At 46.9% G+C, this 25,575-nt stretch overlaps 1 protein-coding gene across 1 annotated transcript; it reads left to right on the top strand.

The window, feature by feature from the left end:
• Positions 1 to 7,661: 7,661 nt before the first annotated feature.
• Positions 7,662 to 23,737, top strand: LOC132892103 (zinc finger BED domain-containing protein 4-like). Its single transcript, XM_060930504.1, has 3 exons — positions 7,662 to 7,696; positions 13,186 to 14,849; positions 23,454 to 23,737. Exons 1-3 carry the CDS (start codon positions 7,662 to 7,664, stop codon positions 23,735 to 23,737), a joined length of 1,983 nt encoding a protein of 660 aa, XP_060786487.1.
• The last annotated feature ends 1,838 nt before the right edge of the window (positions 23,738 to 25,575 follow it).

Here is a 25,575-nt window from a genome sequence, read left to right on the forward strand (position 1 = left end):
AGCCTGGCTGATCTACTATCGTTTATCTTCTTCTTCAGTCGGCGCCTTTCCTCAATATCTTTCCATGTATCTGATGTTATCCATTCTTTCCTCTTCCTTGTCTTCTGCATCCCCAGGCAGTTCTTACTCACTTCATTGAAGATACTCCTCACTTGCTTCCACTGTCGAGTCACAAGATCCTCTTCCTCTGCTTCTGGCTCATCCATGAGGCTCAAGGCTTGAAACCTGTTCCTCAGTTATAGTACAAAGGCACCCTTAATCCTGGGATCTTGCAGTCCACTGATGTCATATCTAGGGTTGAACTGCTTCTTGGGCCCTGCTGCCCTTAGCTTCAGTCTCATGCGTACAGTCACCAAATGATGGTCGCTGCCCACGTCAGCTCCTCTTCTCACTTTGATGTCAAGCAGAGAGTGATGCCACATGCTGTTCACCATGAGGTGGTCAATCTGGTTCTGATCCTGTCCATTCGGAGAAGTCCAAGTGAGTTTGTGGATGTTGCGGTGCTGGAATATCGTTCCAATGATCATGTTGTTGAACGCACACCACTCTGTCAGCCTCTCCCCATTGTCATTCTGTACTCTGCACCCTTCCTTTCCCATCACTCTCTCATTGTTTACATTTTCAGAGCCAACCTTAGCATTCAGATCGCCCATCACTAGCAGTGATGGGCGCCCTCAAAGGTCGCTTGAAGCTGCTCATAGAAGGCTTCTTTGTCCATGTTATCACTGTCATTGGTAGGTGTGTAGCACTGTATGATGGTCATATTAGTCTGCCTGCCCTTCAAACGTGCTAGAATGGTCCTGCTGTCTACTGGTTTCCACTCCATCAAGTACTTCTCCATCCCCTTCTTCAAGATGATCATGACCCCCTCATGATGCATATCATCGTCTCTCCTGTACTAGTCTTCATTCTCCCAGATCTTGTCCATCTACTCTCGCTTACACCCAAGATGTCCAGCTTGTAATGCTTCATTTCAGCGATAACTTGCGCCATCTTGCCTTGCTCATACATTGTTCGTACATTCCAAAAGCCAATCAGTGTAGTACTTTTGATGCTGATGGCTCCCATAATCATGGCAGTGGCTTCCTCCTGGCTTTGAGCACTGCCAGTCATGCAAATCCTCCTGTTGGCAGAGTTTCTGGTGGCTTCACAGTCAGCATTCATTCTTGTCCTTAGCAAGGATTCTGAAAGCTCATCCTGCACAGATGTCGAGTTTCTCTTTTTTAATTTTTTTTTCCCATTTCTGTTTCCGGTTGAGAGTCCGTCGTGCGCATTCTGGCTGCCACTTCTCACCGGAGCTTTTTTATTTTATCTCCTTTTTTTATTTTTACTTTTTTTCTGTGTTTGTGTAGTTTAATGTTTATTTGAGTGTTTTGTCTGCTGGTTGTGGTGTAGCTCCAGACCCAGTTTTGGGTGTCGGTTCCCTCCAGGCCTTGGCTTGCTGTGGGTGATGCCTGTGCTCCCAGCTATGGACTGCAGTGAGCTCATTGCTCATTTTAACATCGTGGTTGTCCAGCACTCTGTGCTTTAATGCTTGGTGTGATGTTCCAAGCGATGTTGCTCGGTGGCATCGCGGCGGCTGTGCAGGCAGTTTGGGACACATCAGCGCTCTGCGTGGCGGTGCTTCTGTGCTCGCTTTGTGGATCCATGGCGTGGTGTTCGAACGATGTTGCTGACGGCATCACGGCGGCTGTGCTGGCAGTGTGGGACTTGTTTTCGTGCACCTTTTGGTGGGACTGTGGCTGCTACACCACTGGAATGATATCCTGACCCCTATTTGGTGGACTTTTTTTTTTTCTTCTGTCTATAATTGTAAAGCGACCTTGGGTTTTTAGAAAGGCGCTATAGAAATTGAATATATAAATATATTATTATTATTTCTCTTTACTGTTTCCATAACATATAGGTTTTTACATGACAGGGTTGTTGGCCCTGTGCAAATCCCTCAACCTGGAGGACCGGTAGATTGCTCTTGGTTTGGCCCCTAACCTTCAACCTGTCTGGCATGGGTGTCCCTACCAGGACCTCAAAAGGTCCAGCCAGCATAGCTCTTAGGCTCCTTGGGGCACACAAGCCTCCCCACCACAACAAGGTAGTAATTTAATCGAGGAGGGGAGTCCAGGAGTAGTTGTGAGTAATTCTTTGAAAGAGCATACACCTGTGTGTCATTAACATGACTCTATTTGCACTTGTGTGTTTTGCAGTGAAGAGAGAGCAGTCACGCTTACCTCTTTTCAACCAACAGGGAACAAGTTTTGAAATTGTTCTGTTCAGGATTCTTTGAACCTTGGTGCAAGCTAATGAATCAGCCCATGTTTTCACCAGGATCACATGGCGGAACATCCAGGGGCAGGCAGCACCTCCGTTTCTCTCCCCCCCATTCACTTGATTTCTACTCTTTTTCTATCCCTGCTCCTTGGAAGCTGGGAATGTTTCCTTTCCCCATCTCTCTTTGATTTGGTCCCCAATCCTCCCTCTTGACCCCTTTAATACCTCCCTCGACTGATACTCCTGTGTATCTTCCCACACAGATCAGATTTTCAGTGTTGATGAGTGTAAGGCCTTTGTAGGTGTGCTGGCATTGTGCCACAGGTACCCCTTTTCCACCAAATCAGTTCCAGACCTGGTTCGGGGCCAGTGCTGGTGCTGGTTCACAACTCGTTCAACTTGCGAACCAGCTGAGAACCAGTTTGCTTTTCCATAGCTCGGGGTGCTAAGGGGAGCCACGTCATTACGTCACTGTTTACGTCAGTTATGTCACTGCGTTTGCATAAACCTTGGCACGAACATCGAAGCAACAACAATGGAGAAGAAAAAGAATAAGCAGCAACAACAACAATAATGGATGACTGTTGCTTTACTGCATCCATGATATCTCGTCGCTTATTTAAAAATGGCACCCTCTCATGGTCTTGCTATTGTTGTTGGTCTTAACAACTCTGCCCCCCCACCCCCCCCCCACCCCCCCGCTGACATAAGCAGTTTTTTTGTCCAGCCCAGCAAAGAGCTGGTGCTACCCTGGAACCGGTTTTTCTGGCCCAAATCCAGTTGTTTGTCAGTGGAAACAGAAAACCCGGTTCCAAACTGGCCCCGAACCAGCCCTGGAACTGATTTGGTGGAAAAGGGGTAAGGGTGATCTTCCATTTGAGTGGGGATAGTCAGTCATCAAGTGAGATAGCCAGGCTAGGTAGTCAATCAGTACGTTTACATGCACGTCCAAATCGAGCTGCTGTCGGTAATCGAGCAAAGGGTCCCAACAGGGGTGCCAGAGAAATCCAATCCTACATGCACAAGTGAAATCAGGCTATTGTGCAAGGTGCATTGTGCACCCGAGCCACACGTGGCGCTACACGCCCCATCGTGTTGGTACACTTCCGGTTGTCGTCATGAAGAAGAGCTATAGTGTTGCCAGATACTGCTGACGTATTCCAGCCCAAAACATGTTCAAATCCACTAAAATGCACTTAAAACCCCCAATCTGGCAACACTGGCAGTTCCGTGTTCAAGCTGTTAGGCTTGCTCTAACAGACTTTATGGCTACAAACTGTCCTGCGCAGACCACTGTTTTGTAAGACAACTTATTTTGCACAATAATATTTTTCTAAAGTCCATTTTTTGCTTACAAAAATTATTATTTTTTGCTTACAATTTAACTTATGTCTTAATAAAAACACAAAAAGTTCAATTGTTTTGCTTTTATTGACATTCTTCAGATGTTGGACATATATATACACACACACAAATACAATGACTTGTTTATGTACACAATTCACAGCTATGCAACAGCTGTACAGATGTATTTGGTGATACAGTAAGTGAGCTAAATTTTAACAGTGCAAACAATGCCACAAAAAGAAAAGATTCATGCCGTTGTCATGATTCGTTGTCATGCCGACCAAGGCTGTTGTGTTTCCCTTGTGGTCTCGTCACTCGTCACTTCCGGAAGGGGCAGTGCTGAAGTAAGTAGCTCGAATACGTAGCTCAATAGGGTATACATGCACTAAGTAGCTTGGCAGAAATCGCATAATCTAGGTCGTGTAGCTCGATTCCGAGAAATCAAGTTCGGTTCAATTTCAGCCGAATTAAGGTGTATACATGGCATTTTGAACTTCAATTTCAGTCGAGCAACGGCAGAAATTCGATTCTCTCTATGTGCATGTAAACGCACTGAGTGTCTTGAATTTCATAGTTACTAAAATAAATGTGATACAAACTATTATCTTTTTTATGTACTTTCAGCAATGATTAATGGATATATTTGTCACATAAGGTAGCTTATGTCTACTGCAGTGCATTGTTGCATCAAATGGCATTTAAGATCTAGGCCTAGTAATGTTTATGTACACATGCTGTTAGTACAAGTTACATACTAGGCCTACATTTTATTCACTGACTAAAATAATTGATAATTATAATAGTTTTTCAAACATTATTTAGATTTTGGCTTCCATATTCTTGTAGTTCTGGAAATCCTTTAGTTCACAAAATGGACTTGGGTGAAACACTAGATAGTTCACAAGATTGATGTATGTCACATGCGGCAACAAGCTGGGGTCAGCTTTCCATTCCTTCTCACTAACAGTGTATGGATCTACATTCCCAATGAAACGTACCTTCTCAGCATAACGCTCCCGTGCCTGCTTATCCAAACTTTCACAGTAGTGCTCCATCACTTCAGATGTCTAAATTCTTAAAAAATCCAAGCTTCTAAGCCCTCTAACGCGGAAACAAATCGGTGAATGTGTACTCTATGATGTGTACTCTATGAGTGCTCTGGAGCGAGTGACTTCCAAGATGGCCACGCGGACCGCAGTGTTACTATTTTTAGCATCATCTCGGAGCACTCTATAATCGGTATGTGGTATTAAGTTAACAAAACATAGTTTTTATTTAAAATTTGTTTTACCTAGACATATTTATTACAAAATATATCTTATAGAAATATATCGGGCGGCACGGTGTAGTGGTTAACGCTGTCGCCTCACAGTGTCTGCGTGGGTTTCCTCCGGGTGCTCCGGTTTCCCCCACAGTCCAAAGACACGCAGGTTAGGTTAGGTTAACTGGTGACTCTAAATTGACCGAAGGTGTGAATGTGAGTGTGAATGGTTGTCTGTGTCAGCCCTGTGATGACCTGGCGACTTGTCCAGGGTGTACCCCACCTTTCGCCCATAGTCAGCTGGAATAGGCTCCAGCTTGCCTGCAACCCTGTAGAGCAGGATAAAGCGGCTACAGATAATGAGATGAGATATCGGGGCGGCACAGTGGTGTAGTGGTTAGCGCTGTCACCTCACAGCAAGAAGATCTGGGTTCGAGCCCCGTGGCCAACGAGGGCCTTTCTGTGTGGAGTTTGCATGTTCTCCCCGTGTCCGCGTGGCTTTCCTCCGGGTGCTCCGGTTTCCCCCACAGTCCAAAGACATGCAGGTTAGGTTAACTGGTGACTCTAAATTGACCGTAGGTGTGAATGTGAGTGTGAATGGTTGTCTGTGTCAGCCCTGTGATGACCTGGCGACTTGTCCAGGGTGTACCCCACCTTTCGCCCATAGTCAGCTGGGATAGGCTCCAGCTTGCCTGCAACCCTGTAGAGCAGGATAAAGCGGCTACAGATAATGAGATGAGATGAGATATCGGGGCGGCACAGTGGTGTAGTGGTTAGTGCTGTCACCTCACAGCAAGAAGATCTGGGTTCGAGCCCCGTGGCCGACGAGGGCCTTTCTGTGTGGAGTTTGCATGTTCTCCCCGTGTCCGCGTGGCTTTCCTCCGGGTGCTCCGGTTTCCCCCACAGTCCAAAGACATGCAGGTTAGGTTAACTGGTGACTAAATTGACCGTAGGCGTGAGTGTGAATGGTTGTCTATGTGTCAGCCCTGTGATGACCTGGCGACTTGTCCAGGGTGTACCCCGCCTTTCGCCCGTAGTCAGCTGGGATAGGCTTCAGCTTGCCTGCGACCCTGTAGAACAGGATAAAGCGGCTGCAGATAATGAGATGAGATATCGGGGCGGCACGGTGGTGTAGTGGTTAGCGCTGTCGCCTCACAGCAAGAAGATCCAGGTTCGAGCCCCATGGCTGACGAGGGCCTTTCTGTGTGGAGTTTGCATGTTCTCCCCGTTAGGGGTCGACCGATAATCGGCCTGGCCAATATATCGGGCCGATATTCTGCATTTTTAGGGTTATCGGTATCGGCCATAATTTCCACCGATATGCCGATAACATGCCTTTTTGCAGCCATTTCGTTCCTAACGCGACTGTCACTGCACGTCCTTTCCTGCACTCGCCGCTCTGAGTTCAAGAACACGGTCCCGCCCACCACAACATCTGATTTATTTGGCACAAGAGATATAGCCAATCAACACGCGGAGCTAAACTCTGTGGACTGTTTCAGGGTGCCCGTACGGGCACTCGGGCAGAAGCGGCGCAAGGGATACAGCCAATCAACACGCGGAGCTAAACTCTGTGGACTGTTTCAAGGCGCCCGTACGGGCACTCGGCGATCACAGTAAGAAGCAGCAGATCCCACTTCAAGGTAAGGACGCGCTGCTTTTGCTGCAATAAGTCACAAACACACAAGTTGCAAAAGCACAACATCATTATATGTTTACATTCTTCATCTACTACTCGTTAAAATTGTCCATTTGCATCTGTGTAGCCAGGCAAACTTAGCTTATGGAAGGAAGCACTTAAATTAGCCTACAACCAACTAGTCTCGCTGAAACTACATGCAGTCATTTTTAAATCCCCGTCTGGAAACGTTGTGAATGTGTCAGTAGTTCTACTCGAACAGTAGAATGACAGCCATACAGAGAGGTGGTCAAGGGAAGACGAAATAAAACGTAGTGTTTGTGTTCTGTAGGCTAGCACAAGCCTACTGGCTATTTGTTATGGCGATGAGTAAACTTCATGACGTGACTCGTGCTCAAAAAGCGCATTGCACTTGTATATGTTGGGTAACTTTAGAAAGCGCTATTTGAACATTTAAACAAGCCAGGTGTGATATGGTGCTAGTAGGCTGTGTAATACTGTAGGGAGTTTGTCAGGATGCTTGTTGTGGGCTCAGTAATTAATTGTGTCGTGGATGCACACTTGCTTGGATAAATGGTAATGAACGAAATACATCAATTAAACTCTTGTTCTCATGCTACTTCACATTGCGCTGTAATGTACTCATTTATAATTCTTGCGCAAGTGATTCTCCTCGCTAGCGCTTCTGATTCGGAAAGCAAATTTGGGGAAAAAGGAGGAAAGGCTTAAGATTGCCACTCTCCTTGAAAATAAGGGGCTTAAAGCAAAGGACACTGTGAAAACCCTTGGTGTTGTCATTGACAATGAACTAAATTTCAACAGTCACATCAAAGCGATCACTAAGTCTGCATTTTATCACCTAAAAAATATTTCTAAACTTAAAGGTCTTATGTCAAAACAAGATCTAGAAAAATAATACATGCCTTCATTTCCAGTAGGGTTGATTACTGCAATATTCTTTTCACAGGCCTTCCCAAAAAGACCATCAAACAGCTTCAACTAATCCAAAATGCAGCAGCAAGGGTTTTAACAAGAACAAAAAGGACAGACCATATTACTCCAATTTTAAGATCCCTGCACTGGCTCCCAGTAAGCTTTAGAATTGACCTCAAGGCATTACTTCTTGTGTTTAAAACGCTGAACGGGATGGGGCCCACCTACCTACTGGACATGTTTCAGTTGTATACACCAACCAGGTCTTTAAGATCACATGAGAAAATTTTGCTGGTAATATCAACTGTCAAAACAAAGAGTGGGGAAGCAGCTTTTAACTGCTATGCTGCGAAGCTTTGGAACCAACTTCCTGATGATGTAAAAAGTGCTCCTACTGTTGACAGTTTTAAATGCAGACTTAAGACAAAGCTTTTCTCAGATGCCTTCTTTTAGATAAGTTATATTTGTATTCTGTTTTAAACTATCCTAATTACTTAATGTTATCTTGTTTATTCTTTGTACTTGTCTTATTTCATTTGTCTTACGCTTTTATTTTTGTGAAGCACATTGAACTGCCTTTGTGTATGAAATGCGCTATACAAATAAACTTGCCTTGCCTTTGCTACCCTGTGACCCAATTTAACTATTGTCACATTATTTTCCCTCAATGCAGATGGATAGAGGAAAGACACGACCCAAAAGTGCAGTGTGGGACTACTTCACTCAATCATCAACAGAGAAGGCAGTTTGCAATGCATGTAAAAACACTGTCAGCACTGGAGGCACAGTGGCAAAAAGTGCTGTAGCGGTCAGAGCAGGTGGGTGGAGCACAGAAGTACGGCAGGACAGAACTGAGTTCCAAAAACTATTTATTGTTTCACTTTTCAGTCAAACACACTCTCAGTCACCCAGACACACACACACAAGTCGTCTGGTGCGGGAGAGAGCTCACTTCCTCTGCTATCTCTCTCCTTATATAGGGCGTGGTTGCTGGGAAGACACACAAACACAGGTTAATTGCTCTCAGGTGAAGTGATTCTGCCACTTACCTTCCCTGACTCCGCCCTCCTGTCACAGACCGGCGCTTGACCACGCCCCCGCTGCCACATACCCCCACCGCCCGACTCAGGCCGGGCGCCCGTCCGTCCTGCAGCCGACTCCCCCCCCCCCCCCCCCCTTGACAGGAGAGGAAGTCCGCCACGACCATCTGCGCCCCCGGCCTGTGGACCACCTTGAAGTTGAAGGGTTGGAGTGCCAGATACCAACGGGTGATCCGCGCGTTGGCATCCTTCATGCGGTGGAGCCACTGGAGGGGCGCGTGGTCCGAACAGAGGGTGAAAGGGCGCCCCAGCAGGTATTAACGGAGGGCGAGGACCGCCCACTTGATCGCCAGGCACTCCTTCTCAATCGTGCTGTAGTGCCCCTCACGCACTGACAGCTTCCGACTAATGTACAGGACCGGGCGGTCCTCCCCCTCCACCTGCTGGGACAAAACGGCCCCCAGCCCTCTGTCCGACGCATCCGTCTGTAACGTAAAAGGGAGAGAGAAGTCAGGGGAGTGTAAAAGTGGCCCCCCACACAGTGCAGCCTTTACCTCAGAGAAAGCCCGCTGACACTGCTCCGTCCACTGGACCGGGTCTGGCGCCCCCTTTTTAGTGAGGTCAGTCAGCGGGCTGGTGACGTCTGAATAATTAGGTATAAACCTACGATAGTAGCCAGCCAGCCCCAGGAACTGTCTCACCCCCTTTTTGGTCTTGGGCCTCGGGCAGGCCGCAATCGCTGCTGTCTTATTAATTTGGGGACGCACCTGCCCGTTGCCCAAGTGGAAGCCCAGATACCGTACTTCCACCCGCCCAATTGCACACTTCTTTGGGTTGGCAGTGAGTCCCGCCCGCCTCAGCGACCTAAGGACGGCCCTCAGGTGTTGCAGGTGCCGCTGCCAGTCATTACTATAAATGATAATATCATCTAAATATGCGGCCGCATAGGTGGCGTGGGGCCGGAGGACCCTGTCCATCAGCCGCTGAAACGTAGCGGGCGCCCCAAACAGCCCAAACGGAAGTGTGACGAATTGGTGTAAGCCAAACGGTGTGGAAAAGGCCGTTTTCTCCCAGGATAATGGAGTCAAGGGGATCTGCCAATATCCCTTCGTCAAATCCAGTGTCGAGTAAAAGCGAGCCGTGCCTAGTCGATCGAGCAGCTCATCAATACGAGGCATTGGGTACGCGTCGAATTTAGACACCGCGTTGACTTTTCTATAGTCCACACAGAACCGGACCGAGCCGTCGGCCTTGGGAACCAAGACCACCGGGCTGCACCAGTCACTGTGGGACTCCTCGACGATGCCCATTTCGAGCATGGCCTGAAGTTCTTCCCGAACCACCTTTTTTTTGTGTTCGGGTAGCCTGTAAGGGCGGCTACGCACTACCACCCCCGGGGGCGTCTCTATGTGGTGTTCTATGAGGTTAGTGCGACCGGGCAGGGGCGAGAACACATCCGAAAACTCGGCCTGCAACTGGGCGACCTCCGTGAGTTGGGTCGGGGAGAGGTGGTCTCCACAGGGGACCGGAGAGGTACGTGATGCCAATGTCCCTTTTTGAACCTCCGGCCCCAGCTCCACCTTCTCCGGAACTACCGACACCAACGCCACGGGGACCTCCTCATTCCAGAGTTTCAGCAGATTGAGGTGGAAGATCTGTAGCGCCCCACCCCTGTCTGTTCGCCTCACCTCATAGTCGACATCCCCGACTCACCATGTGACCTCAAAGGGCCCTTGCCACTTGGCGATCAATTTGGAGCTCGACGTGGGCAACAGTACGAGTACTTTATCTCCCGGTGTGAACTCTCTAAGGCGCGTACCCTTGTTGTACAGGCGGGTTTGCCGTTCCTGGGCCTGCCGCAAATTCTCCTGAGTTAGGTGGGTGAGCGTGTGGAGTTTTGCGCGCAGGTCCATAACGTACTGAATTTCGTTTTTACTTTGTGAAGGTCCCTCCTCCCAATTTTCCCGCAGCACGTCCAGGATGCCGCGCGGCTTACGCCCATATAATAATTCAAACGGGGAGAACCCCGTGGAGGCTTGGGGGACCTCTCACACTGAGAACAGCAAGGGTTCGAGCCACTTATCCCAATTACGTGCGTCCTCACTTACGAATTTCTTAATAATATTTTTGAGGGTGCGGTTGAACCGTTCCACTAAACCGTCCGTTTGTGGGTGATATACGCTGGTGCGGATCGGCTTAATCCCCAATAACCCATACAGTTCACGCAGTGTTCGTGACATAAACGTAGTGCCTTGGTCAGTCAGAATCTCTTTCGGGATTCCAACTCGGGAGATGACACGGAAGAGTGCCTCTACAATACTGCGTGCTGAGATATTGCGCAGAGGCACTGCTTCCGGGTATCGCGTTGCATAGTCCACCAGAACTAATATAAAGCGGTACCCTCGTGCTGACCGATCTAATGGCCCGACGAGATCCATCCCAATTCTCTCAAACGGGGTCTCGATTAATGGTAGAGGGCGCAAAGGCGCTTTTGGAATGGCCGCTGGATTTACTAACTGGCATTCGCGGCATGCCGTACACCACCTACGAACATCGCCGCGAATCCCCGGCCAATAGAATCAGGCCATTATTTGGGCTAGTGTTTTATCCTGCCCTAAGTGTCCAGCCATGGGATTAAAGTGAGCCGCCTGGAATACCAATTCCCGGCAGCTCTTTGGAATCAAAAGCTGCGTGACTCGCTCTTTAGTTTGAGTGTCCTGCGTCACTCGATATAATCTATCCTTCATAATCGCGAAGTAGGGGAAGGACGGGGTGGCGTTCGGCGGGAGCGTTTGACCATCGATTACTCTCACTTGGTCAAACGCATGCCGCAGAGTCTCGTCTCGCGACTGCTCTAATGGGAAATCCGCGAGGGATTCCCCAATAGAGAGAGGAGGGGCCAGCGGCTCCTCACTCTGACGCGGAGATGACGTAGACGGCTCTGTGACAGCTGCTCCCACCAAAGCGACACCGGGACCTCCCCCTGTCAAATGGCAGGACCCACTCTCTACTAGGCGTGTCATTAAACCCCGAAATCCCGGCCAATCAGTCCCCAAAATTAAAGAGTGGGTAAGGCGAGGATTAACCGCCGCCTTCACTATAAATTTTTCCCCTCTGAAAATAATGTGGACCGGCACCAAAGGGTAGCGGTGAACATCCCCGTGCGCACACAACACCCTCACCCCTTGTGCTCCCCCCAATGCCTCGTTTTGAACCAGGCTTTGGCGAATTGAGGTCTGATTACAACCAGAATCCACCAACGCCTGATATGTAGCCCCTTGGATACTCACCGGTATGCGATACACTCCGGCTCGATCGAGGGCGGCCTCTGGCGCGTCAGGGATCTGAACCACTGCACCCACTTCCATTGTCGCGCCCTGCTGTTGAAGGTGGCCTGGCTCCCCGCAGCGCCAGCCAACCGGCCCGGGCTTTCCCTCTGCACCGGTGATCTGGGGTTCACTCACCTGAGGTGGGGGAGAGACAGACACAGAAGGGAGAAACGGGAGGGCACCGCGGGTGCGGCGGGCTGGCTGGGGTGGGGACGGCCCCCGCCTCCGCGGTGGGGGAATGGGGTGAGGACGGGACACAGGAGGAGAGGGAGAGAGAGAGAGAGAGAGAGAAGAGGAGAGAAGAGAAGATGTCCTCTGCCGTCCTGCCGCTGGGACAGCCACCAAATGGTCCTCCGCCAGCTCGACTGCCTGATCCAGCGACGCCGGGCGGACCCACTCCGCAGTTCCTGCTGGCAAGTGAGCGATGAACTGTTCCAGTGCCACCTGGTCGAGGATTCCTTCGGCGTCGCGGTTGTTGGCCCTCAGCCACCGCCAGCAGGCGTCCCGGAGCTGCTGGCCAAACGCGAACGGCTGGCCGACTTCCTCCAAGCGCAGCGCGCGGAAGCGCTGGCGCGGCTGTTCTGGAGTGCGCCCCATGCGCTGGAGGACAGCCCGGCGGAGGTCCGCGTAGGCCAGCCGGCGGTCGGCGGGGAGCTGTAGCGCGGCCAGCTGTGCTTCTCCCGTGAGCAGGGGGAGGAGGCGCGCCGCGCGCTGCTCCATCGGCCACCCCGAGGCTTCGGCGACTTGCTCAAAGAGCGTGATGAACGCCTCGGGGTCATCCTGCGGGCCCATCTTGGTGACAGTGAGGGGAGACGGGCCCACAGTAGGAGCGCTGGTGGACCCCGCCGACGCAAGGAGGTGCCGGAACGCCTGTCGATCTTCTTGTTGGGCCAACACCAGGGCCTCGAACCGCTCTTCTTGCTCCTTTCGGAGGGTGAGTAGCGCCTGGTGCTGGCTTTGCTGGGCCGTGGCAAGGGCGTGGACTAGTTCAGCAAACGGGGAGGACTCCATGGGGCTGTGAGGCTGCTGTGCTCCAGTTCCTGGGTTTCGGCACCACTGTAGCGGTCAGAGCAGGTGGGTGGAGCACAGAAGTACGGCAGGACAGAACTGAGTTCCAAAAACTATTTATTGTTTCACTTTTCAGTCAAACATACTCTCAGTCACCCAGACACACACACACACAAGTCGTCTGGTGCGGGAGAGAGCTCACTTCCTCTGCTCTCTCTCTCTCCTTATATAGGGCGTGGTTGCTGGGAAGACACAAACACAGGTTAATTGCTCTCAGGTGAAGTGATTCTGCCACTTACCTTCCCTGACTCCGCCCTCCTGTCACAGACCGGCGCTTGACCACGCCCCCGCTGCCACAAGTGCCAATACTTCAAACCTATGGGCCCATCTTAGGAGTCACCACAAAGAACTTTATGAATCTGCGAAGAAGCAGCAGTCAGAAACTCAGCTGGAATCATCAACTTTAGTGCAACCTACAGTAGTGAACATGTTTCAAATACAAAGAAAGTGGGCCAATTCAGATGACAAATCAAAGCAGATAGATAAACTTATCACAGAAATGATAATTACTGACAACCAGCCATTTACAGTGGTCTCTGATGTTGGCTTTCAGCACGTTGTGCCTGGTCTTAATCCAAGATATGCACTGAAAAGTGAAAAGTTTTACCGCACTGAGAAGGTACCTGAAATCCATACAAAAGTTGTGCACAAGATTAAAGCCCTTATTCAACCAAAGAATGCTGGCTTCCCATTATCATTTACCACTGATTGCTGGTCAGGACCCACTGAATCCCTCATGAGCCTGACATGCCACTTCATCGATAAGGACTGGGTGAGAAAGCAAGTTCTTTTAAACACAACAGTCATGGAGGGATCTCACACTGGGGATTACATCAAGGAGAAATTCCTTGGCATGCTGGAGCAATGGAACATTGCCAGAGACCGCGTAGGTCTTGTCCTACATGACAACGGAGCTAACATGGTGAAGGGAATGAGGCTTGCCGAAGTGCCAGACCTCAGTTGCACAGCTCATCAGTTGCAGCTCGTCATACATGATGGCTTGGCATGTCAAAGAGCTGTGATCGACACAATTGCCATGGTGAAGACTTGTGTCACACATTTTCAGCACTCTGTCCTGGCCAAGGACCACCTACAAAAAATTCAGAAAGAACTTGGTCTTCCAGAGCACCAGTTGATCCAGGCAGTCCCAACCAGGTGGAACTCAACACTCCACATGCTGCAAAGAGCATTGGAGCAGAAGAGAGCGTTGACCGTTTACTCTGGGGAGTATGGGGGTTTTTCTGCCCCAAGTGCTCACCAGTGGGAACTTGCATCCAATCTGGTTGAAACACTTATTCCCATGGAGGAGGCCACTCTGGATGTGAGCAGCAGTAGTTTCTCTGCATCATCCATCATTCCATGCGTGAATGTGTTGAAGATGCTCCTCCAAGATGAAGGACCCACAACAGTGGGCATCAAAACTCTTCGGCAAGGTATGAGTGAAAGCCTCATCAAGAGGTTTGCAAAGCTGGAAGAAACAAAGCATGTTGTTCTCGCCTGTCTGCTAGATCCACGTTACAAGAATTATGCCTTTTCCTCTGATCACACATTAGTCAAGGCAAAGCAATGGCTCAAGGATGATGTTGAGGGTGCCTTGACGGAGGCATGCAATGATGAAGGAACTTCAGCACAGGAAGTTGATGTGGAGCAGGTGGCTGAAGCAGAGGAGGAAATTCCAGAACATCAGGCCCAAAAAAAACAGAGGAGACATGATGCACCATCTGGCAGCCGAATAGATGCCATGTTCAGCTCACTGCTGGGACCACACACTGGAGAGGCATCAGCCAGTCATACTCTTGATGAAGAGTTGCGTGTGTATCTCATGGAGCCCATAATTGGCAGACGAATGGGGGATCCACTCCAGTGGTGGAAACAGCACGAGAATCGCTTCAAGCTTCTTTCAAAACAAGCAAGAAAGTTTCTTTGTGCACCGCCCTCATCTGTACCCAGCGAGCGGGTCTTCAGTGAGATCTCTGCAATTTATACAAAAAACAGAAACCGCCTCAGTGGACAACATGCAGAGCAACTGTGCTTCCTTCACTATAATATAATCCTCCTAAATTGGGAATATTAGCCTTGGGCATTAAAAGCATTAGAACGTAGATGGTTACTTTGTTGTTACATAATAGGGAGTGATAGCCTACTTTGTTTGATTTTACTTTTTAAAAAATGCTGCAGGCAGCTCCCTACACTTGATTTATTTAAAAACTACTTGAAGTTGGTAAGTCTTACTTAGTTCTTAGAGTGATTTTTTTTTTTATTGGTGAATATTTATTTTATTATTATCTTATTTCTCATTTTATTCTAATGTTTGACTTTATTGTACAAATGCTGCTGGCATCTCCCTGCACAAAATTTCATGTTAAATTTTACAATTAAACACACATTTCATGGATATGAAGGTCTGTGTCAGTGTGTGCTATGTTTAATTTCATGTGAATTATAATGTTTACATTTATCGGTTGCACATATCGGTTATCGGCATCCCAATTCCATAATAATCGGTATCGGTATCGGCCCTGAAAAAAACATATCGGTCGATCCCTACTCCCTGTGTCCGCGTGGCTTTCATCCGGGTGCTCCGGTTTCCCCCACAGTCCAAAGACATGCAGGTTAGGTTAACTGGTGACTAAATTGACCGTAGGTGTGAGTGTGAATGGTTGTCTATGTGTCAGCCCTGTGATGACCTGGCGACTTGTCCAGGGTGTACCCCGCCTTTCGCCCGTAGTCAGCTGGGATAGGCTCCAGCTTGCCTGCGACCCTGTAGAACAGGATAAAGCGGCTACAGATAATGAGATGAGAAATATATCGATGTCGTTGCTTGTGATGTGATTTAATTGTAGTAGTTCCACTTAAGTGAGGTCGCTACAGACCATGAGCAGTATTATGTGGCGCAGAAGCCTCTGGAAAAAGTGAGTTGTCAGGAGTATGTTGTTGGTAAGCTAGTCTAGCAAGAGGTGCTACACTGTTTGAGTTTCACCATGAAAGTTAATAAATAGTAAAGAAAAAGGGCATGTGTATGAACTTCATGACATGGTGTCAGAAATGACCCCTTTGTCCGGCTGACTGAGTGAGAAAACAAGTTTGGAGCAACGAAATGGCAAAGTTTCACACACCTGAATCGTTTGACTTCACCCAGCCATCCACATGGCTGGCCTGGAAACAACGTTTTTCTCGCACCCGGGTAGTAACGAAGTTTGACCAGGAAGACAGCGAAGTTCTGGCAGGAGCGGAGCCAAGGGGTGGCCAGTGGTGGCCACCCTAAATTAATCTCTGGCCACCCCTCCGGCCACCCTCAACACCGCTTTGTCTGCAACTTTTTTGCAGGACTATGTCTGTATGCAGTTGTTCTCACACGGACGCAATTCAACAGCACACTCTCAAACCAGTAGTTCTCCACCCAAGCAGTAGGTGGCAGTAATACACTCAAGTTAAATATCAACCACCAACAACACAATTACAGAAGAACAAGTAGCAGTCTATAGACCCTTTTCACTCACGTGACCTTCGTAAACGCGACCGCCATTTTGGACATGAAGAAATAACGGTTTATGGCACAGACCCTTTTGGTTCTCGCTCATCTAGCTGCTACAATGACTGCTTAGACTGCAACAATAATACCTAACACACATTTAAGTATCCGTCGTAAAGACGTGAAACTCATCGAGTGACGAGTGTGTTCATTGATAAGCTAACACAATCTAAAAGTAGACATATCATCACACTGCCCTGGCGCTGTGTACAGTTTACCTTCTATGGTTTGTGCACTCACTATTTGCCATTACTTTCTCCAACCCAGTGTTCGAACTATGCCGATATTTTCGGGGGGTCCCTTTTTTTCCCTTGGGGGGGTGCTTGCGCTTGTCTCAGAGCGCGGATCTCCAAACACATGAGAAGCCTATCTTACGCACATATTACGCAGACTCCACACCTCCACACACGCATCACGTCTGAAGTCATAACTCATCAGGGGAAATCGTGTCCGCATTGGCATGTTCAAAAAACAACCTCGCATCAACAATGATACCACACGCAAGAAAAAAAAACCAGTCAGGCTACTCAACACATCTGATCCACAGCAGCACCAAAGCATCACTGGAAATCATGTCAACAACCAATCTTCCATTTCAACACACGTCAACAAACAAATGGCACCACAAACATGAACGAATCGGTCAGGCTACCGATTCCAAACCCACAGCAGACGAATAATTAAATGCATCTTTCCTTAAAGCAGAATCGACCACAAAGGAAGTCTGTTGGCACACTTCCTTTCTACTAGTTTGTGTCCCCAACCTGGCAGCAGCAGTCATTGTCATATCGGTTTATTTTATCTTTGATGTAAACACAACACTTCGGATATGCAAATGCTTCCCGTTACACACGATTGCTATGTCAATAAACATCATTTTGCCAATATTTTAGAGACCATCCATCTTCTCCGTCGGTCAGCATCTGTCGGGATCCGATAAAATGATAAATCTTACCTTGTGTGTTGATGGTTACTACATCCAGGTGCACAACAATATAATGGCATGATGGAAGTCTTGCTGAAAGTAAAAACTTTCTTTAATGGCTATATTCCTTTCGATGCTTCGCCGTCGTTCCTCGTTGTTGGCTGTGGTAGACTACTGGTAGTACATGTCCAAAATGGCGGCCGCGCTTGTCGTGACGTCATGTGAAAAGGGTCCATAGATGACTTGCAACCATGTGATCAGAATGTGCTACTATCCTCGTAATTGGTTTATGGGAAGATTTTGTTTGGTTATCCTCGTAATTGGTTTACGGGAAGATTTTTTGTTTGGTTATCCTCGTAATTGGTTTACGGGAAGATTTTTGTTTGGTTATCCTCGTAATTGGTTTACGGGAAGATTTTTGTTTGGTTATCCTCGTAATTGGTTTACGGGAAGATTTTGTTTGGTTATCATCGTAATTGGTTTACGGGAAGATTTTTTGTTTGGTTATCCTCGTAATTGGTTTACGGGAAGATTTTTGTTTGGTTATCCTCGTAATTGGTTTACGGGAAGATTTTTGTTTGGTTATCCTCGTAATTGGTTTATGGGAAGATTTTGTTTGGTTATCATCGTAATTGGTTTACGGGAAGATTTTTGTTTGGTCATCCTCTACACAAATTCTAGACAATTTGGCCGGAGTTTCTCTAAGCTCCGGTGAGGTGGGACGAGGGCTGATAGGGCATGCCCGCCCTCTGAGCACCAATACACGTCAAGAAGAGCAAGGATTAACTCAAGCATACATCTCTTAATACATCTCTTGTTAATATTCTACTCCATTCTATTTTACTATTTCAGCGAGAAGGCTAGAATTCTTCTGTGACCTTGTGTCTCACTGTGTACTGTACTGTTATGATGACACATTGCTCGAGACATAATATTGATATCTTTTTGAACATTCTATCAGGACGTGACCTGCTCAAGGTCTGACTACAGGCTCAGTTTTGATTTATTCTCATGCAGGCATTTGCAACGATTAATATCCCTTGAGATCACACCTCAGCCCGGTAGATGGCGGTAATACACATCGATTGTTAACCGCCAATAAATCGACAGAAGAAGAAGAAGAATGTGCTATGTCATGAGCATCCGCCATGATGGTGGATATACAAAGCAGCTAGGATGGCAGCAGTTGAAAGCATGTCTGTAAACAATGCTGAATTTTCTCAGTATTACCACAATTTGAACAATCGAGCAAAGATAGATGTGGTTTTGACCCATATTATTTTTAAAAAGTCAGGCTTTTCTGAAGATAAGATGCTTCTACCAACCATCGAGTACGAATACAGGTCATTTTGTCCAAAGCCTTTTTCATACGCGCTATCAGTTATATTTCAGGTATTTGTTTGTTCAAAAAAAAGGAGAAATTCTCAATGGAATTTGACCAAAGCAAAACACGATTGTAGAGCAAATGAGTGCCATAGTATGGATCATGTTAAATCTTTAGGCACCGAGCAGCACTCTCACAGGAGTTTTGTCCGCGAATCCCGGGCGGAGGCACGGCCCTACCGACCCAAGACCATGCTCTTTCCAAGGGGGAGGTTTAGAGGGAGGTGCCTGTAAAATTTGGCTTTGCTGTGCGCTCCATTGGCCGAGTTATTAATTTTTAAAGCCGGCTGGATCATGTTAAATCTTTAGGCGCCGAGCAGCGCTCTCGTGGGGGCTTTGTTCGGGAATCCTGGGCCAAGGCGCGGTCCTACCGACCTGAGACCATGCTTTTTCCAAGGGGGAGGCTTAGAAGGAGGTGCCTGTAAAATTCAGCTTCGCTGTCAGTTCCGTTGGCCGAGTTATTAAAGCTGGCTGAATCATGTTAAATCCTTAGGCGCAGAGCAGCGCTCTTGTGGGGCTTTCATTTGCGAACACAGGAATACCTGAAATATAAAATAATTGATAGTGTGTATGAAAAAGGCTTTGGACGAAATGTCTTAACTATTGGACGAAATGGTCATTGGACGAAGTGTCCTGATCCCCTCGTCTCCTCTCTGTACTAAGCCTTAGAGTTTCCTCTTTCTGAATCATGGACGGAATTCTAAAAAATCGGAACGTGCCACAGTCACGAGTATAAGTACCTTCTCTTTATATATATATATATATATATATATATATATATATATATATATATATATATATATATATATATATATAGAGAGAGAGAGAGAGAGAGAGAGAGAGAGAGAGTGATTCCACGCTTATGGGTACTGAAATGGGGACATGAACTTATTTTTAAAAATTCACCTAAAACCATTTCTTTTTTTTACCATCAGGTCACAAAACATGTAATCTTTAATGAATGATATGTTAAAAGATAACTTTAATTTTCTGAGATGTAATAAAAACATATTCATATGCCAAAGTCAGAACGTAACAGAAGTGAGTGAACTTCTGCTCCTCTATGACCCGCCACGCCTACTTAGATCAAAAGGTGCAGGCTATCTGCTGGTACCTCCTATAGTGAAGGCTACATCAGGGGGCAGAGCCTTTTCTTACAAAGCCCCACAGTTATGGAACAGCCTTCCAAGTAATGTTCGGGAATCAGACACAGTCTCAGCATTTAAGTCTAGGCTGAAAACATATCTGTTTAGTCAAGCCTTTTGTTAATGGTGTTTGAGGTAAAGGAGTAGATCTGGAGGGTCCTCAGACATAGAGTGTTTTGGTAAACTGGGATGTATGGATGCTGTCAGTCCCCACTCGCTTGCTCACTCGAGTTTGTTGACGGTGTAGTGGCTGGCTGCTTTATGTCCCGGGGCTCCCTCATGCCTGTGTTACCTTCTGGCTCTCTCCTTTTAGTTATGCTGTCATAGTTAGTTGCCGGAGTCCCTGCTTGTACTCGGTGCAATATGTATACTGTTCCTACTTATTCAGGTGACATTGGGCATACCTAACCACCTGTGTTTTCTTTCTCTCCCCCCCACCCCAAATCTGTCCCTCTGAGTTACATGGAGTCAACAGGAAATCTTTTGGTGGAGAGGGTGGGGACCTCGACTGGCTATCGTAGCCTGCAGGGAATCGGCCGTCAGACATTCTGTCGCATGTCCCAGACCCGGTGAAATGTAACTGAATTGTCTTGGCCAGGCCTAAGGGTCCCATCTGCATCTCATCATTGCTGAGGAGTGTGCTCCCATCACCCAATCAAGCATCCAGCCAGAGCAGGTCATGATATATTTTTTACCATATTAACATGCTATTGTGTGTTATGCCTGATGTAAAGACTCTCGTCTCTGCGAGCAACATGCCATTGTGTGTTATGCCTGATGTAAAGACTCTCGTCTCTGCGAGCCTACCACACAGATTTAATACTTGTCATTTTTAGGGCATACCTAACAACGTGTTTTCTTTCTCTCTCTCTCTTCCCCCCCCCCATCTGTCCCTCTGAGTTACATGTTGATCCTGGGATTGAGATGCTGGCCTCTTCTGCCCCTCGGACCTGCTTGATCCATCCTGGTGCCCTGTGTCTGGTCGGAGTTTTATCGCCCCACTCCTGTGAAGGACGGCCCCATGAGGACAGTTGAGGGTTATACCTGTTAAAACTGTTAATATTATAGTCAGGCTGTCTGTTGTTGCCCAAATGAGGATGGGTTCCCTTTTGAGTCTGGTTCCTCTCGAGGTTTCTTCCTCATGTCGTCTGAGGGAGTTTTTCCTTGCCACCGTCGCCACAGGCTTGCTCATTGGGGATAGATTAGGGATAAAATTAGCTCATGTTTTAAGTCGTTCAAATTCTGTAAAGCTGCTTTGCGACAATGTTTATTGTTAAAAGCGCTGTACAAATAAACTTGATTTGATTTGATATATATTCTCAATTTTAACAATGTAGAATTACTTTTTGAAACATAGGGAGGTGATGTTTTAGCAAATATAATTAATAAACATGTGTAGTAGAATAAACATACACATTCTTTCAATAAGATTAACATGGTATATAGCTAGATTGTAATTAATTTGTAACAGACGCGAGATGGACAATCGTAACAGAAGTAATGTAACAGACATCATTTTGGAACTCATAGGCTTGGCTTTGGCATATAAATATGTTTTTATTACATCTCAGAAAATTAAAGTTATCTTTTAACATATCATTCATTAAAGATTACATGTTTTGTGACCTGATGGTAAAAAAAGAAATGGTTTTAGGTGAATAAGTTCACGTCCCCATTTCAGTACCCATAAGCGTGGAATCACTCATATGTGTGTGTGTGTGTGTGTGTGTGTGTGTGTGTGTGTGTGTGTGTGTGTGTGTGTGTGAATTTAATTATGTGAGCTTTATCACCATTTAAAAAGGCACAGTTTTCACAACTGTAAGGTTTTTTTAAATCAGCTTAGTAATACATAAAAACATTTATTATGCAGGTCTTCATGATGTAATTCTACATGGCAGTCACTGCCTGCCCAAATTAATGAGTGAGTGACCAAGAAACACCACTAGACCTACAGCGACCTGCCACACTGAAAAATAACAACAAGAAGATATCAGTTTATGTGCCACCCCTGTGTGAACAATGATCTCAGTCTGGCCACTCCTAGAAAAATTGTCTGGCTCCGCCACCAAGTTTAGGTCAACACACTGTTATATGCTATGGGCAAGGAGGCAGAGCCTATATTCAGCACATTCACATTTCCAGAGGGTGTTGAGGACTATTATGGAGGAGAAGTTATGAAACAGTTTGATGAACATTTTGTGCCCAAGTAGAATAACCATACACGAGCGTGCTTGTTTTCACAGACCCTCGCAGCGGCAAGGGGAGAGTGTGGAGGTGTTTGTGAGACATTTGTATGAACTGGCAGAATATTGTGACTTTGGGGCAAAAAAGAATGAACAGATATGAGATCGCATCGTCATTGGAATTGCGGACAACAATGTATCTCAGAAACTACAACTAGAACCGGATTTAACCTTGGAAAAGGCCATCAGCATCACTCGCCAGTCAGAGCTCATTAAAGCACAAAATGCCAGCACCAGATCTATTGAGAGTGAAGTAAATGCAGTTACACGCAAGTTTAAACAGTCCAAGCCGTTTGAGAAGAGGCATGCTAAAGCTAAAAATGGTCAACATTCTAAAGGAGCATCGAAAACAACACAGGAAAAGAGTTGTTCGAGGTGTGGGAGGATGCATGAGTTTGGACCATGTCCAGCAATGGGAAAACACTGTAAGTGCAATAAAACTGGCCATTTTGAAATCTCATCTCATCTCATCTCATTATCTCAAGCCGCTTTATCCTTCTACAGGGTCGCAGGCAAGCTGGAGCCTATCCCAGCTGACTACGGGCGAAAGGCAGGGTACACCCTGGACAAGTCGCCAGCTCATCACAGGGCTGACACATAGACACAGACAACCATTCACACTCACATTCACACCTACGGTCAATTTAGAGTCACCAGTTAACCTAACCTGCATGTCTTTGGACTGTGGGGGAAACCGGAGCACCCGGAGGAAACCCACGCGGACACAGGGAGAACATGCAAACTCCACACAGAAAGGCCCTCGCCGGCCCCGAGGCTCGAACCCAGGACCTTCTTGCTGTGAGGCGACAGCGCTAACCACTACACCACCGTGCCGCCCCATTTTGAAATAATGTACAAAACTAAAGTTGTAAGGGCAGTGAAAACTACTGATAGTGATAGTAACGAGGGCAGTGCATGGTTCCTAGGAGCTGTTTCTGAGGATAGAGACCTGGATGAGGACAAATTTACAGATCTGCAAATTACTGGTACTACTGTGCAATTTAGAATTGACACAGGTGCAGACATTACAGTAATATCAGAACAGAGATATCTCAGCTTGGCCCAGCACCTTCCTTTGAGAAACACTAAAGCAGCTTTCACAAGTCCTGGTGGACAGCTTGACTGCAAAGGCAAATTCTTGACAGACTGTGAGAGGCATGGAGAGAAATGCATATTCTGGATATATGTGACGAAAGGCCCATTTACTACCAACTTGCTTGGATGGAAAACAGCAATCAAAATGGGGCTATTACGCAAAGTGTATGGACTTGAATCATTTGAGGATGTTTTTGGAGACACCAAAAATCCCTATTGCTTCTTCTACAACATATGTCAACCAGTACAACCTTTGCCTGCATTACAGCCAGGCCAGCACATCAACATAAAACTGAATGGGGGAAAAAGGATGGAAGACTCCTGCAAAGTTATTGCCAAGGCACCTGAGCTCAGGTCCTACTACGTGCAAACAGAACAAGGAATGGTTACCCGCAGGAACCGGAGACATATCCAGGAAGTGCCAGAGTCATCAGGACAAGCTACAACACCAGAAACTAGCGACCTAAGTCATGATTCCCCTGATAACACAGGCTCCCCTCCCCTTTCTCCTGGTGCCCCATCACTGTAGTTCCCACAGTACTCCCAAGCCCATGGTCTATTCCACAGAGGACGTCAGCGGGGAGAGTCATTAATCCTCCGATTAGGTTGAAGGACTACATTCGTACTGTAAGTAGAACTGTGAATCTCCCATGCCATACACTAGTGGCAAGTTGAGGATGTTTGAAAGTAAAAAACACATTGTAGAGAACAGGCAAAATGCGATTGGGTTGTGCATGCGCATTCTGTGCTACACACTTCCTGGTTCCTGAGTTGTTTGCGACGAGTCTTTTTTTCTGCAAGTGTTGGCATTAATTATGAATCTTTTTAAATTTTTTTTCTACAAATAATTTTCCAGTATCCTCTTCATTTTTATTGTACTGTCACTTTCCTTTGTGCACTTTCCAAGTACTTTGAAGTACTTGTGCTAGGACCACATACAGCTAGAAGTAAGTTTTCTGATTACACAGTGACTCTGGATGGCCTTTCTGTTTCTTCACATGCAGCAGTAAAAGACCTCGGAGTGATTATTGACCCCAGTCTTTCATTCAAAACTCACATTGATAACATCACCCGGATAGCTTTCTTTCATCTCAGAAATATTGCAAAGATAAGAAATTTAATGTCATTGCATGACGGAGAAAAACTAGTCCATGCCTTCGTTACCTCCAGGTTGGATTATTGTAATGCCTTACTGTCTGGCTGTTCCAATAAGTGCATAAATAAGCTCCAGTTAGTTCAAAATGCAGCAGCAAGAGTCCTTACTAGAACTAGAAAATATGACCACATCACGCCTGTCTTATCCACACTGCATTGGCTCCCAATCAAATTTCGTATTGATTATAAAATACTACTATTGACCTTTAAAGCACTAAATGGTCTTGCACCACAGTACCTGAGTGAACTTCTGCTCCTCTATGACCCGCCACGCCTACTTAGATCAAAAGGTGCAGGCTATCTGCTGGTACCTCATATAGTGAAGGCTACATCAGGGGGCAGAGCCTTTTCTTACAAAGCCCCACAGTTATGGAACAGCCTTCCAAGTAATGTTCGGGAATCAGATACAGTCTCAGCATTTAAGTCTAGGCTGAAAACATATCTGTTTAGTCAAGCCTTTTGTTAATGGTGTTTGAGGTAAAGGAGTAGATCTGGAGGGTCCTCAGACATAGAGTGTTTTGGTAAACTGGGATGTATGGATGCTGTCAGTCCCCACTCGCTTACTCACTCGAGTTTGTTGACGGTGTAGTGGCTGGCTGCTTTATGTCCCGGGGCTCCCTCATGCCTGTGTTACCTTCTGGCTCTCTCCTTTTAGTTATGCTGTCATAGTTAGTTGCCGGAGTCCCTGCTTGTACTCGGTGCAATATGTATACTGCTCCTACTTATTCAGGTGACATTGGGCATACCTAACAACCTGCGTTTTCTTTCCCTCCCCCCCCACCCCAAATCTGTCCCTCTGAGTTACATGGAGTCAACAGGAAATCTTTTGGTGGAGAGGGTGGAGACCTCGACTGGCTATCGTAGCCTGCAGGGAATCGGCCGTCAGACATTCTGTCGCATGTCCCAGACCCGGTGAAATGTAACTGAATTGTCTTGGCCAGCCCTAAGGGTCCCATCTGCATCTCATCATTGCTGAGGAGTGTGCTCCCATCACCCAATCAAGCATCCAGCCAGAGCAGGTCATGATATTTTTTAACCATATTAACATGCCATTGTTGTGTGTTATGCCTGATGTCAAGACTCTCGTCTCTGCGAGCCTACCACACAGATTTAATACTTGTCATTTTTAGGGCATACCTAACAACATGTTTTCTTTCTCTCTCTCTTCCCCCCCCCCCCCAATCTGTCCCTCTGAGTTACATGTTGGTCCTG

The sequence above is a fragment of the Neoarius graeffei genome, chromosome 9 (assembly GCF_027579695.1).
Source record: "Neoarius graeffei isolate fNeoGra1 chromosome 9, fNeoGra1.pri, whole genome shotgun sequence".
NCBI lineage: Eukaryota > Metazoa > Chordata > Actinopteri > Siluriformes > Ariidae > Neoarius > Neoarius graeffei.

Excerpts from the sequence above, each read along its gene's own strand:
- LOC132892103 (XM_060930504.1), top strand. The coding sequence starts at position 7,662 with ATGGGGCCCACCTACCTACTGGACATGTTTCAGTT. Across the intron at positions 7,697-13,185 it reads CTACTGGACATGTTTCAGTT|TGCCAATACTTCAAACCTAT; the intron begins GTATACACCAAC and ends CGCTGCCACAAG. Across the intron at positions 14,850-23,453 it reads ACCCAGCGAGCGGGTCTTCA|TACAACCTTTGCCTGCATTA; the intron begins GTGAGATCTCTG and ends TATGTCAACCAG.